The sequence below is a fragment of the Rhinolophus ferrumequinum genome, chromosome 11 (assembly GCF_004115265.2).
Source record: "Rhinolophus ferrumequinum isolate MPI-CBG mRhiFer1 chromosome 11, mRhiFer1_v1.p, whole genome shotgun sequence".
Taxonomy (NCBI): domain Eukaryota; kingdom Metazoa; phylum Chordata; class Mammalia; order Chiroptera; family Rhinolophidae; genus Rhinolophus; species Rhinolophus ferrumequinum.
The window spans coordinates 47,916,783-47,932,743 of record NC_046294.1 but is presented as its reverse complement, the minus strand read 5'-3'; the positions used below and the strand labels follow the sequence as shown (position 1 = coordinate 47,932,743).

At 49.1% G+C, this 15,961-nt stretch overlaps 1 protein-coding gene across 1 annotated transcript in view; it reads left to right on the top strand.

The window, feature by feature from the left end:
* Nucleotides 1-384: 384 nt before the first annotated feature.
* CLPB (caseinolytic mitochondrial matrix peptidase chaperone subunit B) overlaps nt 385-15,961 on the top strand; it is a 132,369-nt gene continuing 116,792 nt past the window's right edge. Inside the window, exons 1-2 of the mRNA XM_033121096.1 lie at nt 385-787; nt 4,520-4,571. Coding sequence (XP_032976987.1) covers nt 385-787; nt 4,520-4,571 — 455 coding nt within the window. The remainder of the gene's footprint in view (nt 788-4,519; nt 4,572-15,961) is intronic.

Here is a 15,961-nt window from a genome sequence, read left to right as displayed (position 1 = left end):
GGCCTCTGCAGAAGATCCCTGTTTAATTTACACTATTCTGAAATTGAGTCGCGTGTTTTAACTTGATCAGGGATTAGCATCTTAATCGCCAGCCCCACCTTGTCATTTGCCTTCTTGCTACGCCCCCGCCCGAACTCCATTTCCCAACATGCCCCGGCTTCCTGTAAAGCGGCAGTCTTTGTGACGCGAGTTCCACAGTTTTCTGGGAATTGTAGTTTATTCTTTCTTCAGCTGCGGAAAGCTCTGGGGCTGTGGACTACCACTCCCGTGAGGTAGTGCGAAATTCCACCCCGTTCGCGGCGTCTTCGAACGCGCCGCGGCAGCCATGTTGAACGTGTCCAGCACTGGGGCCGGCACCAGGGGCTTATCGAAGCAGCTGTCACGATGCTGGGATCCCTGGTGTTGTGGAGAACAGCGCTGGCGCCGCGGCTCCTCCTTCAGCTGCTCAGGTCCCCATCGCTCCGGAGCCATGGAGGTCCCTCCCGCCGGAGTGTGACCATCGGGGGCTGCGGGGAGCCACAGTGGCTGAGGACCACCATCGGAGGGCGCCCTGGAACATCGCTGGCCTTGCTCACCCGAGGAGGGGCAGCCACCAGGGGGCGCCAGGGAGGACGCACCGGGACCCAGTGCCTTGCAGCCGCCACATGGGGACACCTTCCTAGCCTGGAAGAAACACGCCCAGGACACGACAGCTGTAACGGGGTCCCCAGCAGGGCCGGACTGGGCATATGGGCCTTGGCCACGGCTCTGGTGGTTCACTGTTACAGCAAGAGCTCGTCCAACAAGGGTGATTATCGGAACAGCATGGGTTCTAGGAGGGAGAGGCTGGAGAGGCGGGAGGAGTGTCCTGACTCTATCTTTGGAGAGTGGGAGTTACTTATAGATTTAGAACACCAGAATCTCATCCTGGAGGGACCCAGACATCATCTAGTCACAGAGGTAGAGTTTGCACTGTAGAGCTTAGTGCCTCTGAGTTGTATAATTTTCCCATCATAAATCAGCTTCTCTTTGGGCATCACTATGTCCATCTGTACAATGGGAGCATTGGACTAAATATCTAAAATTAGAGCATGGTCCTTTTATGCTCTAATATTTTGTCTGGTCCCATTCTTCTAAGCGGTGTCCAGGAAACTGCGGTGTGTTTTAAGGGCAACCGCTAGGTGGTTTAGAAAAGTTTATCCCTAAGGTGGCCTAAGAAAGGGAAAAAAGACTTGGTTTCAATCCCATCTTTGCCACCGCTCATCCCTTGCTCTCTGTCTTCAGTTTCCCAACTTACACAGTGAAGGATAATTTCTCATTATTCTTACAGTGCTGTTATTTTGACTCCTCTTGTAGTTCAGCCTCCTGGGCCTGTCCATCAGACTCTGGGTTTTGCTGTGCCTGATCTCAGGCGTGAAGTGATTTTGCAATATGGGGCCATTGGCAGGAGAAGGAAGACTAGAGGTTGTCTCTGTAGAGACCCAAAGCAACTATGGAGACTGGTTGACCCAGGTTGGCACCTCACCTGGGTGCATGTAGCCGAGCAAGGACTGGGAGAGTGGGCAGAGAGCCAGATTTCTGGCTTCCATGAGTCCAACCACTCAGGTTCTCAGTTGTTCCTTAAGGGGGGAGATGAGGCATGGTGTTCATGGAGTCCATGCATCCCAAGCTTTAAGACTTTGGAACAAGAAGGGGGATTGCCTTGACATTTGTTTATTCAGCAGCTGTAAAGGAAAGGCGTTGGGCTGGGAGTAAGGGCACCTGGGATCTCGTTTTGGTTACTTCTGACTCCCATTGACTTTGAACTCTTGCTTCCCCTCCCTGGCCCTGTTTCCTTATCTACAAAATAAGGATGTTGAAATAGAGACTCTAAGGGCTCTTCTAGCTTAGGCATGCTATGATTCTGTAACTTGCAGCATTTTGTGTGTGTCCGATTTGGGGCTAGTTTTGGAACTCCTAACAACACAGAGGGGGACCGTGCAGGCAGAAGACAGTGCAGGCAGTTAGGCCCGTGGGTCTGCTGAGTGGTCTGTGTGTAGTTGGGGTATCAGAGAGCCAACGGGAAAACTACCCTGGAAGATTGGAGACTCCCTGATGGGGAATTTGAACTTGAGTTCTGAAGGATGAGACAAGAGATGAAAAGGCCTCATTATGACCTTCCTGAGAACAGGGACTGCATCTTTTCTTTCTTTAATTAAACCTTCACATTGTCCATCGTAGTGTCTGGAACGTAGTAGCAAAGGCTTCAGGGAACAAAGATCTGGGAGCCACAGGCCAGCACGCTGTGTGCAGTGGCTGGCAGAGTGGCCAGCCTGGTTGGAGAACAGGGGGTCTTTGGGATTAGGTGAGAGCAGATGGAGGGGCGTCTGGATGTCAAGCAGGAGGGTTTGGAATTTCTCCTGGAGGCAGTGAAGAGCCATGGAAAATTCATGAGCTCAGGGAATGTCGTGAGCCAGTATATTTAGGTGGATTCGGGGAGGTATCCAAGGTCTTGCCTTAGAGGTTCTTGGGGGCTCTGGACTGGCCTTTGTGGCAGGTGAACCCCAGCAAGGGGACTAGGGTCTATTTACCAAAATATATAATGACTGAAACCATGACCATTTTTGACCCTTCTGACTTGCTAGCTACCCTGTCCCCTGATTTGGAGTTGTAAGCTCAGGCCCAGTGCAGTGTGGTAGAAATTGTACTCTTTAGGAGCCAGTAGGCCCTGTTCTAAACTCATTTCTTGCTCCCTCTGTGACCTTGAAGAAGCCACTTCCTTTTGCAGAAAGAGGCAACAGTGGATACAGGGATCTCGGAGGAATGCTTGTTCCCCTTCCAGCGGGGCGCTGCCTGGGTGCGTGCGTGGAGAACAATTGGGGGAAGATAACCAGGAAGGACCTGGCCCTGGCCGGAAAGTGGGGTGAAGGCATTCATGTTTGACTCACAGAACTGGTTTGCATATGCTTGATAAGGTGGCGGTCTTATCCCTATTATACTGCTAAGGAAACTGAGGCTGAGGTGGTTAGATGGGTTGGCCAGGTCATGCAGCAAATAAGTGGCAGGTCTGGGATGGGAGCCCAGGTCTATCTCCAGATCCTTTCTTTCTAACCTGCTCATGCTTCTTCTCATGTTTCACTGGATGAGTCTCTTGGCTGGACTGAGAACTCTCTGAGGCAAAGCAGGGCATGAGTCTGTCCAGGGGTCAATAGGGGAGCTCTGAACCAGGCTGGGCACACAGGGCTCCGTGAGCACTTGGTATTAACTACAGTGGTACCTCGGTTTTCGAACGTAATCCGTTCTGGAAGACCGTTCGAGTTCTGAAACGTTTGAAAACTGAGGCGCGGTTTCCCCATAGAAAGTAATGCAAAATGGATTAAACCGTTTAGACCTTTAAAATCAACCCCTAAAATAGCAATTTAGCATGAATTTTACTATCTAATGATACCATAGATCCATAAAATTTACGGCGTTCATAAACCGAAGTGTTCGTCAATGGAGACGTTCGAAAACGGAGGTGGTACTGTATTTGAAAAAAATTGTGCTTTTCCTGTTGTCTTTTGAGATTTCTGAGTCGGGCAGTTTTTCTTTGTGGCCACAAGGTGGTGCCAACAGCCTGCAGGGCAAGCCAGGCTTAGTGTTTCTGCTAGGTGATTCCTGAGGGATGCGAACCCTCTATTTTGTGTCTCGCTGCGCTGGGCTTGGCACTGGGGAGTTTGCAGATTTTTACGCCATCATTTCATCTCCTCAGTATTCTTGAGAGCCTGTCAGGGCAAGGATTGTTGCCACTACATTATAGTCATGGAAGCTGGGATTGAGAGGAAAAGGGGCTGCTGCAGCCCTTGGTAAGTAGGGCGGGCGGTGTCGGAGCCAAGTCTTTGGACTCCTGGTCCTGGCTCTCTCTCTCTCTCAGAGTGGTCCACACCCCTGCCTGCTCCTCCCTGTCCTGTCTGGGCTTGTGACCTGTGACGTCAAGATTCAAAAGTAGGCTGAGAAAGGAATTGGGGGAGAAAGGGGGGCTAGGTAGAGGAGTGACGAATAACAACGGCAGTCATGTAAAACACACACAGCTTTATAGCTAATGGAGAGTGAAGGAGTTTACACACAGCATTCACCATCGGCAACACGTGGTGCTAGCGCTTTGCCGGGATCACCTGCGTGGTGAGAGTTCAGAGTCTGGGCTCCATCATAGGAAGATGGGGAGGACTCATTAACAGGGGGTACCAGGTCGGCAGGGGGTGTAGCCTTCTCTTCACTTAACAGGCGTACCTCGTTTTATTGCACATCACTTTATTGTGCTGCACAAATGTTGTGTTTACATATTGAAGGCAAGACCCTCCACCAGCAAAAAGATTAGGGCTCATTTTATTGCGATTCTCACTATTGTGCTCTGGCACCGAACCCACAAGATCTCCAGGGTACGCCTGCATCTTGGCATCGTTTCCCTTGTTAAAGTCCATGTTTCTGAAGTGCCTCCACCTCTGCCGTCTTACTGGGCCCTCTAAGCTGCCTGAGGGGTCGTCCTGGCCAGGGATCTGACCAGTGCCCCGTCTCTCTTCAGATGCAGCCCTGATGGAAGCTGCTCGCGCCAACAATGTCCAGGAAGTCAGCAGGTGAGTGTCAAGCCCCAGGCCTTGCTGTCCCCCCAGGAGGGGCTGAGTGGGTGAGCGCCTTTCTCTGGTGATGACTGCCTTGGAGGAAATCCTCACACTAAGCTGGCAACTGAGCCCCGTAGTCAGAGTCGCCTGGGCTCCCTTGGTGAGCCCTGTGTCACCTTTTCACCTTTTCTCTTTTTGCCCCCAGACACCTCTGGATCCTTCCACTGCTTTTTCCTTCACGGGGCATGGTTTGGAGTCCCCTCCACATCCTGTGGGTTCGTCACTGAATCTTCCAGTTTGTTCTTGTTTCTTTGCTTGTTGCCTGGATGGGGTACAAGTGGGCACCCATGGAGAGGCTTAGGGATTTGGGAGGGAGCTGGAAGAGACCTTTCTGCCAGGTCTGGGGGGGCTGGAAGGACCTGCCTGCAGGCCCGGAGTGCCCATGCTGGGCTCCTGCCCAGGGGCTGACTGCGTTCCTCATTTCTCCCGGGCTCAGCTGGGCCCCTTATGACTACTGGCTGGTTGGATCTAAGACTTGTTTTTGGGCAGGGGCAGGACTCAGTCGGGACCCAGCCTGGTGCCAGGGGCAGGATGGGTGCTCAGACGGGGCCAGCATAGGGCATCAGTATGGGATATTGGTTAGGGGCAGAGGTTTTGTTCTTGGTGAAACCAGGGGCCCCCACTAGTCCTCATCTTGACCCTTTTTGGCCTGTTGTAGAGAGCTAGAAGGCCACAGGACATTCCTCTAGCCCTGCTACCCCACCCACATTGTAGATAAGTCGGGGCTTTGGGGTGGCTGGCCTGCACCCAGTCCGCACACCCTTGGTGCTCTTCCCCACTCCAGCTGCCTAAACGTACAAGAAAGTGTTGAGAGGCAGCTGCAGCCCCCACCAAGACTTACTGCTTTGATTCCCTTTCATTTTATCTGCAGCGTTATTATTGATTCTCAAGGGTGCTTTTGAGTATTAATGTTCAAGGCTTAGTTTTTAATAAACCACTTTTGGAAGTATGGGCTGGGAGTTGTTTCGTAGCCTAATAAATATGATAGAGCAATAGTTTAATAAACATGCGATGATGCATCTTAAAAACCCAGCGCAGATGTCAGCTTGTTGTTATAAGAGCCATTCATAACCACAGGCTGTGCGTGGCATCTTCATGCCCCCAGAAGCACGTGCCTCACTTCCCTCTGCTGCAGTACGAGGGAGTGAGGGGGTGAGACTGGCTGGGCCCTGTCCTCGGAGGCCTTTGCTGACCCTGGAATCACCTGTTGGTAACGGCTAAGGGCTGCCAGGCTGCTGCTCTCCTCTGCTAACCCTTGTAGGCGGTACATTTGCAGAGTGGCAGTGCTGTGAGTCGCCCTTTCTATCACCCAGAGACGCTGAGTTTAGCCTGTTCCATTAGCCCCCCCATGTGTTGATTATTTTAGCTCTTTCAAATACACGTTTTTCTAATAGCAGTTAAAAACCTGCCCAAAGAATAGAGAAAATGATGGAATTGTTAGTGTGTGTGTGACTCATTCATTCTTGTCTGCGTGGCCAGGGTCTGCAGAGGCTTTCACGTGTGTGTTCCCGGTTTCTAGCCTGCTGTTTCCCTGCCTCCTCTGTCCCATCTCTCTCGGGCATGATGACTCAGTCAGAATCTCCCTTCACCCCTTGTGAGGGAGTCAGAGATGAACCAGTCACAGACCGTGCCCATCAGCATGGCAGCCTCCCCGCTGCTGTCCCAGAAGCAATGAGCAGGGAACAGGCTGAGCAGAGGCAGGGGCAGAAGATGCTGGCTGCCGGGCCCGTGTCATGTCGCTGCTGCCGAGGTGGCCCTTGTGCAGAGTTGCAGGGTGCGCGGAAATAGAAGGTGATTTGGGAGAAGCTGCAATGTGCGGGTTCTGGAATGCCCACACTGAGGAGTTCTTCAGAGCATTGCGGAGACGTGAGAGGTTTTTGAGCAGTGAAATTGCCCCGTTAGGGTCATTCAGAAGGTGAAGGATGAGCTAAATTGGGGAAAGGCGGAAGGCAGATCTGTCGAGAGGCTATTTCAGTAAAGACAAATTTAAGGTAACGAAGGCCTGAAGGAGATCCTTCCTCCTTCTCACCCAAAACAGTTCTTGCTTCTGAATGAATGAGTGGCCCTGCTAGGCACCAGAGGGAGGGATACCTGTAGTCTTGGCTCTGGTTTCAAGGAAACAGACATGAAACCTACCAATTACAGTTCTTCCTCCTAACAGAGCTAGGCCTAGAGCTGCGGTGGGGAGAGTCTGACCGTCCTTGCTGGAAGGAAACCTGCTTGAATTCCTATAGTAGGTCCTCATTCAGCCTTTCTGCGCCCTAGACTCTGCGTAGGTGCTTCATGCTGCTCTGAATTTCTTCCTCTGCGTGTCCTAGCCCTTAGCTTTGCCCAACAGACCTGCCTATAGCAGGATGGAGTCCCATTCTCAAAAAAATAATAATAGTAACTTACCCATAATTTACACATGGTTGGGTCACCATGTGTATGATCAGTATGATCTGTGGTATCAGTATTTGGAATAAAACTCAGACCTGGCAAGTAATATTGCCCTCTCCCCGTTTCCCCCACCCTCGGGCTCTGCGCTGTGTGTGTCTCCACCTTGATGTCCGCCTATCCTCCGCAGCCCCACAGCCTTGGGAGAGTCCAGGGCAGCAGGCTGAGCTCTCCTTCTCAGAGGGGAGGTGCTTCATTCACCTCGCGAAGGGCACTCTGGAATCTGCAGGTCCTGGGGGCTCCACGCATGCCACCCTCGGCTCTGCTCCTCACCTGCTTCAGTCCTCCCAGCCTCCCAGGCTCAGCGCCAGTGCTGCGTCCCTTGTGACGCCTTCCTGACTCCTCCGCACTGGGTGTGATCGCCCCTTCCTGTGCCCTGCTGCTCCTCCCTTCTGGTCTGGGAGGGTATGAGTGTCATCCAGGGAGGGCTGTGCCAGCCTGTGGAAGGACAGGAATCCTTATCCAGGAGCAAAGTTGGAGGTCAGGTGAGAGAAGCAGGGCTGAACATCAACAGGAAAACCAGCAAGGTTCACATGCTGCCCGAATCAGGAAGAGGTCAGGAATCCAACAGAGTATGAGGTGATCGAGCGCAAAGCTCTGGACACGCCCTGATGTGTGGGCACTGTTGACCTGCTTTATGTGGCATTGGTAACTAACTGTGGTTTGGACCTGCTGGGCTAAAGGTGCAGGGTCGGACTTGCCCCCTGCCACGCCCTGTTCTTTTCATTAAGAAAGTTGGGGGCTAGACTTCATCTTCATCCACCAGACTGTATTCCTCCCCAGGACAGGGACACAGTCTGGCTCCCTGCATCTCTTCCTCTGTTCTCCAGCACAGCAGAACTTGGGGAAAGTTACTTTTTACTGACTTTGCAGCAAGCACGAAGCGGGCAGTCCACAGTCTTATTTCTGTACTTCCATGGCCTGTATCAGAGGGAGGCTGGGTCCCTTCCACTTCTCTTCCTTCTCTCCTTTCTCCCTGTGTGGCATCTATTTCCTTCCCTCTCCCCATGGCACTTAAACTTTATTAGTGTGTTCACCTCTTCAGGAGGGGAGACCCATCCTGCCTCGCCTGTCTACCTGTCAGCAGCACGAGCAGGTGGCCCCATGCCTGGGCCCAATCCAAAGCCCAGCCTGGCTTCTGGGTTCAGGAACCACTCACCCGAAACCAGGGCGCAGGGCAGACAAGGCACATCTGTCCAGGCTCCGGCTGAGCCGCATGAGGAGCTGTCAGGGCGAGGAGGAGTGAGGCCTCCTGTTCTCCAGTGGAGATCACGTTTCCCTTAGAGCAAACTTGAGTGAAAGACAACACCCCTCCCCATTTCCCTTCTCCCAGGGGGGAGCTGGGGCCCTCTTCGGAGTGCTTAACTCAGTTGTTCATCAGCCTAAACATTCTCTAATGAAGGAAGCCTGGTCTAAAACCTGGACTTCAGACTGCCTGCCCTTTCTCTCCTGGATTCATTTGTTCATTGGACAAAAATTTCCTGAGCACCTGTCATGCTGGGTCCTATGCTTGGCACAGGGGACACCTGACTAGGTGTGATTCCTACCCAAGGTGGCGTCTGTGGAAGACAGTGCTCAGAGACAGGAGCCCAGAACGTGCCCCTCACCAACTTGGGGGACTAGGGAGTGTTCTAGAAGACATGGCACCCAATTAAAGTTTTAAAATACCAGTCGGGCTTAGCAGATGAAAGGGGAGGGCATTCTAGGCAAACGGGACAGCGTGAGTGGTAGCACCAAGAAAAAAGCAGCCTAGGGTCTGTGGTGGGAGGGGCAATTACATAGTGTTCAGCGTTGCTGGGTCCCAGTCTGAGGCTAGAAGGGCCTGGAGATAGGTAAGGGCCTGGTCCGTTTGTCCCACAGTGATCGTCTGTCCAGCCTGTCCTCTCTGCCTAGCCTTGAGCTGATTTTCTGTTGGTGGCTACGCAACGAGGAAGGAGAAGTTCCTGCCCTGGAGGAGCCCACTACCCCTTCCCCAGGTGAAGAGGGAGGCTAGTCAGAAACAGAACCAGCAAAACCAGGTGCACACTGCCTAACTTCTGTGAGCCTAAGTAACACGGAAGATGATAATACCAATAATGCACAGAACTGTCGAGTGTTTATGATTAATAATAAAATTAGGACTTCACTCAGCCAATATATATGAGGAGCTTATTAGGAGCTAGGCCTTGGGCTGGTGCTGGAGGTGCAGTGGTACAGCCTCTGCCCACTTGGTACGTAAAGTCTAACTGGGAGCCAGGTGACTATGTAATTATAATTAGGACTTCAAAGTGAGTTCAATTTGTCTTCCAACAATGGTGCTGGGACAACTGACTACCCATATGCAAAAAATACGGTTGGAGTCCTACCTCACTCATACACAAAAGTTAACTCCAAATGGATTATAGACCTAAATGTAAGAGCTAAAACTATAAAACTCTTAGAAGAAAACATAGTAGATCTTAGTGACCTTGAGTTAGGCAAAGACTTCTTAGATGTGGCACCAGAAGTACAAGAAACCAAAGGAAAAAAACAAATAAATTGGACTTAATCAAAATTAAAAACTTTTGTGTTCAAAGGACACTTTAAAGAGGGTGAAAAGTCTCTGCCACAGAATGGGAGAAAATATTTGGAAGTCATAATATCTAACAAGAGATTTGTATCTACAATATATAAAGAATTCTTAAAACTCAACAATAAAAAAGAACCCAATTTAAAAATGGACAAAGGATCTGAATAGACATTTTTCCGAAGGAGATACTCAGATGATGAATAAGCACATGAAAAAGATTCTTAACATCATTAGTCATTAGGGAAATGCTATTCAAAACCACAATGAGATACCACTTCATCCCCATTAGGATGTTATAATCAGGAAGACAGGTAATCAAGTGTCATGAGGATGTGGGGAAATTGAAACCCTCATATATACTGGTGGGGATGTGAAATGGTGCGGCTGCTTTAGAAATCAGTTGGCATTCCCTCAAGATGTTAGACACAGTTACCTGATGACCCAGCAAGCCTACTCGTAGGTATATACCTCAGAGAAATGAAAACATGTACATGAATGTACTTCTACGTGATGTAGCCCAAAGAGGGAAACAACCTCATAGTCCATTAACTGATGCTAAATAAAAATATAGTTAGCCATTCAGTGGAATATTGTTCATCAATATAAAGGAATGAAGTTCTGTTACAAAGGACCACATCTATGATTCTATTTATATAAAATATCAAGGTAGAGAAATCCATAGAGACAGAAAGTAGGTTGGTGGTGACAAGGACCCGAGAGGCTGGGGTTGGGAGGGACAGCTGATGGGTCCCCGGTTTCTTTTTGGGGTGATAGAAATGTACAGGAGTTAGTCGTCAGGGTTGCACAACTGTATGTACTAAAAACAATTGAGTTGTACACTTTGAATGGGTGGATTGTATGGTGTGTGAATTACACACACCTTGATACAACTTTTTTAAAAAGTGACGTACAGGACCCTTGGGAATCTAACCTTGAGTATGTGAGGGGTGGAGGTTGGGGTATGTATCAATAAGGGAAGCATCTGAGTATGTGAGATTGAAGTGAACTCTGAAGGATGAAGAGAAAGGTGGAAGAACGTTCAGTTAGAGGGAACAGTCGGTGGAAGGCTCTGAGTCGAGAAAAGATGTGAAGTCGAGGAATGGAGAGAAGCCAGTATGGACTCTGGAAAGCAAGGGGGAAAGTGGTATGAAATGGAGAGTTAAGCGAGGACCACACCACACTGGGTCTGTACGTCATGTTCATGATTCTTGTTTTTCCTAAGAGCAGTGGGCTACCATTGAAGAACGTTAAGACTTCGAATGAGAGAGGGAGGGACACGGTGACATGGTCTAGATCTATAATTTTAGAAGATCACTGGTTGCTCCGTGGAGAAAAGATCGATAGAGAGCCACGCTGGAAGCAGGAAGACTGGTTGAAAGCCACGTGTAGGTCCAGGTGAGAGACGATGATGGGAGGTGATGGTTGGAACTAAGACGTCAGTAGCAGAGGTGGAGGAAGTAAGCTAGAGGACCTGGTGATGGGTAGGAAAGAACATTATCAGTGCCTGACACATAGTAGGTACGCAGTCAGTGAATGTTGAATGAATGAATAGAATTGGCTATGGCTGATGAGGGAGAAGAAGGTGTTGAGAATGAATTTCCGTTTTCTGGCTTCACCAGCTGCCTGGATGCTGCTGCCAGTTCTCACCAAGATGAAGATGCTCGAGGAGGGCCGGGCTGGGCAAGGAGATGATGAGTTCAGTTTTGAACGTGCTGTGTTTCACACGCCGGTGAGATACTCAGGTGGAGATGTCAAGCAGGCTGTTGAATATATGGGTCTTTTTGACTCTTCCCGCTATGCATACCAGGCTGCCTCTAAAATCTCCATCAGTTTACAGATTGTTTAGATTTCTGGTTTTAGAAAACACAGGACTTCATACCAGCTCAAATTTGTTTACTAGGTGCCTTTGGAAAAAAGCCTGATTTGGCTTGCAGTTCAGGAAAGAAGAGGTTGTGTCGTGTTGAGGGCTGAACACAATTTGTTTTAGATTTGCATCGATGGTTTGGTTCTTGTCCCCAGATGCTCCAGCTTGGGGCTCGAGGCACTTGCTGTCCGCGTGCCAGGATTAAGGTGTCCAGAATGTGCTTAGCTACAGCACAGGTAAATGTTCTGCCCATTGATCCAGGGATTTTATCTAATTAACAGAAACCCGGGCTGGTAAATACATTTGGCTGTCTCGGGGCCTCAGAGAGGCTGGCTGTTTATTGATTGTTGTATCATTGTCACTGGACATAAGGATGGAATCAGAGCAACCAAAACATCCAGCTGTCTTAACCAGCAAATATGTAGATGTCCTTGTGGCTTGAGTGGATTGAAGCAAAAGCGTTATCTTAGACCAAAGGTTAAGGCCTAACTGGCATCACTCTTGTAATGTGATGCTTGCCTTGAGAGTTCCCTAAGATCCTCACACTGTTGGTTTGAATGCCTAGGGGTGACCCACACAGGCTTTGTGAATGCTGGGATGTTGGAAGGCAGCATAAAGTTACGGAAAGAAGACAAGATTTTTAGGGTTAGAAGACCTGGGTTCCACTTCTGAGACCGTTACTGACTGACTCTGGGACCCTTAATAGGTTTTAGAAACTCCTTTCTGAGTCTTAGTTTCTAAGTTTTGTTAATGGGGTTCCCACTGAGACCTTTCAAATGCAGTTCCCAGTGTTAAGCTCTGCAGAGAAAACTGAATCCTTCCGGAAGGATCCAGGTCACAGACCCAAACACCGGGGCTTGCTCAAGTGGGCCTTCCCCTCTGCGGAGTGGCCCCAGGCCTGGCATCTTTCCTGACGTGTGTGACTGGTTGAGTCCTTGTTTGCTTGCTCCCTGGTGATGGAAGGCAGGCACTCGGGGAAGATGGGATTAGCAGCTTTTTCTGAACTTTGCCGGTAGGTGAGTTGTAGAAGCAGCCAGCCAACTACCCGGAAGCCCAGCAAAGTCAGGCGGCTGGCCAAGCCCAGGGGCAGAAAACAGCAGGACCTACTGGCTTGTGGGGAGGAGGCATGTCCCTAAAGGGGGGCCGCGCCCTGGGCTGAGCCTCTAGTTGGCCCTACTGCTTCTTGACTATGTGGCCTTGGGTTAGTGGTCCCTCCGTGACTTTGATTGTGAAGAATCTCTGATGATACCTGTCAGACCACCTTCCCAGGAGCTTGTAAGCGAGCTCAAGGCAGGTGCACTCTTGTTTAGAAAGAGGCTCATCCTTTGGGTCATCAGAGTCCCATCTTCCAAGGAGCCTTTCCTAACCCCCCAGGTACCTGCAGGTTCCCATAGCACCTGTGCTTCCTGTGATAGCACTTAAACCACCCTCGGGTGGGATGGATCATGTTTCTCTCTCTCTCTCTCTCTCTATACTGTGAGTTTTGGAGGTGTCAGACCATCGCTCTGTTGTTCATCGCTGTTCATATAAATCCTTAACAAATACTTACTGAATATTGTATAAGTCTTTCGTAAATGGAAAGAGTTAGGCAGATTTTAGTAGTTATTGACAGGTGTAATAAACCTGTAAGCAGAGGACTGACCTCCCTTTGGAAAAGTAAAATAAAAATGGAGAATTAGTTCAATCATTTATTCATTCAACAAATAGTGCCTCCTGTATGCTGGTTCCTGATGTTAGGCCCTGATGGATCAGTAGCAAGCCAAAAACATGGCCAGGCCTCACCTCATGGAGTTTAAAGCGTAGTCAGACATTGTCAAATGTGAAATTAACAGCTGTGACAAATGCTGCAAAGGGACAGTACAGAGAATCCTAAGTGTGTCAAATAGATTTCTTTTTGTCCGGGGAAGCTTCCCAAAGGAAGCTGGAGCTGTGAAGTGAACGAGGACAGCAGTTAACCTGGGTGAAGAAGGTGAGAAGAGCTTTCCTGGCAGAGAGACTTTTATTGACAGACCCTATGGAAGGAGAAACGATGGCAAATGTGAAGGACGGAAAAAGGGTGATGGGACTGTAGCTCAGGGCGGGTGCTCGGAGCCTAGAGAATAAGCAGAAATAGTAGGGCCTTGGAGGCCGTAAGCACTGTGCCTTCATTCTAACAGCAGTGGCAGCTGAGTTGGGGTTTAGGGGGCCCTGGGAGGGGATTGATGGGATGATCAGCAACCATTCTGATTGCAGAGAAACATTAGGAACCAGCCTGTGTGTGCCACGCTCTGGGGCACCGATCCAGCCACCCAGGCGGTGAGGCCACAAAGCTGCAGTCCCCCGGGACCCCACAGCAGGGGCAGCTGTCAGGCTCTGCCTCCCTGCCACCATTGCTGCTGCTGCTGGAGGATCTCAGCTCAGTCGCGACCGTAATGCAAATCCTATCCGTATGGCTGGGACCGCTTGGAGTTTTTCCCCAAAGAATTTTCCTGGACACTGAGGAACAGAAAAAGGCAAGAGAATTTAAAACATCAAGCTAATGTGTTCCCGGGCTTACAGTTTCCCCTTTAGCAGCTTGCCTCCCAGTTCTCGCCCTGTCCCTGTCCTGTGTGAGAAGCCTTCTCAGAAAAATCTCACTTTTGGAAGTTTGAGGCTCTTCTACATCCAGTTTCCTTCCCGCTCCTCCCTTCCAAGTAGGGGTCCCAAGCCCAGAGTCGTCCTAGGGCGGTAAGTAGTTTTCTCCTGTGACTGTCCGTGGGTCTGTGCCAGAGGCTTTCTTGTCACTGGCAGGCATCCCTGTGGTAAGGACTTGGGAGTCTGAGAAGACAGGCTGGAGTCCCAGCTGTGCCGTGTTAGCGCCATGACCTTGGGCAAGTTGCCTGACCTCTAGCCGTAGCGTCTTCATCTGCAGTGGGATGGTGACTGACCTACTTCACACCATTGCGAATATTGGAGAAAATTAAGTGAGAAATACCACTTAATGGTCTACCTAGCACACACCAAGTGCTATGTACATTGTAGATGTTGTTAGTGAGTGTTCGTAACGAGGTTTTTACCCCCTCATTAGCAAAATAAATTAAGGTAATGGAGAGAATTTTCTGGATATTCAATTTTTATCCTCCACAGTTTTCTTGAACTCTTTAGTGTGGCCCCTCCAGACTGACAGATACAAGTAAATGTATATTAAGTGGAGCAAAGAACCACACAGCTTATTATGGTTAGTTTTACTACTTTTTTTTTAAAGAACCCACATATATTCAGAATTTTATTTAATACTTATAGTATATTTCTTTAGTAAATTTTAGTATATTATGTATTGGGGGGGTGCCAAAAAATGTATACACATGACTTGTTCATCTTTTGTTATCAGTATATATTGAGTATTACAATTTTAATACAGTTTTGTCCTTTCTTAAAATGTGTATATATTTTTTGGCACCCTCTATATTTTTGTATATGTATGTTATAAAATACGTAAATATTCTAAAGAAAATTTTAATGAAATCATTAAATATTACTACTAGTGGCTGGTATTTATTGAATGCCTTTTTTGTGGCAGGCATTATGTGAGGCTTTAGTCACTAAATTCTTACCACTGTGCAAGTAATTAGCCCCATTGCACAGATGATGAAACAGAAATTCTGTTTGCGTAAGTAATTTGCCCAAAGGTGCCGACTTGGAAGTGGCCCGCCACTTCATTTTACAGGTGAGGAGGTTGTGAGGCCCGAAGCAGGGAGAGTCTTGCCCGATCAGTCTCCTCTCCTTGCTCTTCCAATCTCAGGGAGATGTTTTCTAGTAAAGGAAGATCCATTTCTGTCTGCCTTACTGCGAGTCCACAAGGTTCCTGAAGATTAACTACTAAATCCAGATCCCTTATCCCTCTGTCTGTTTAGATCCTATTCATGCTTTATTGCCCACTTTGTCCGTCCTCTTCAGAAAGCTCACCCTCAGAGTAATAATAATAGCGGTCATTTACTACGTACCCTCCATGGGAGGCAGTGTGCTGATACTGTATTTGTCTTCATTCGTTGCTATCCTACTGCGAAACGGATTGTGTTATGTCCATTTTCCAGATGAGACAACTTGAGGCTCAGAGAGATTTAGCGCTTACTACTTCACAGCTAGTAAGTAGTAGGGTTTAAACTGAGGCCCACATGAATCCAAAGTATGCTTTTCTCACTGCAGTTCACTGCTTGTTCTGGCCTCTGTTGATCTTTCTTACCAGAATCCCATAGCCTTTAAGTCTGAGCTGGTATCATGTTTAGTTTCTACCTCCTTGCCTTTCTTTCTCCTCAGTTGCTTCATACCTGTGTCTCTTCACCCAGGCAGTGCCGTCACAGCAAGCTGGATGGCACCTGGTTCTGCCTCCATCACAGCTAGTCACACAAGGCTGACGGGAAGCTCAGAGGGCACATGCTACAGATAGAGTCTGGCTAGCTGATTGATTGGTTGAATGAAACCCTGTTTATTCTCCAGAGGCTACCCAGCAGGAGGGTACAGCAGCTGGGCAAGCTGACT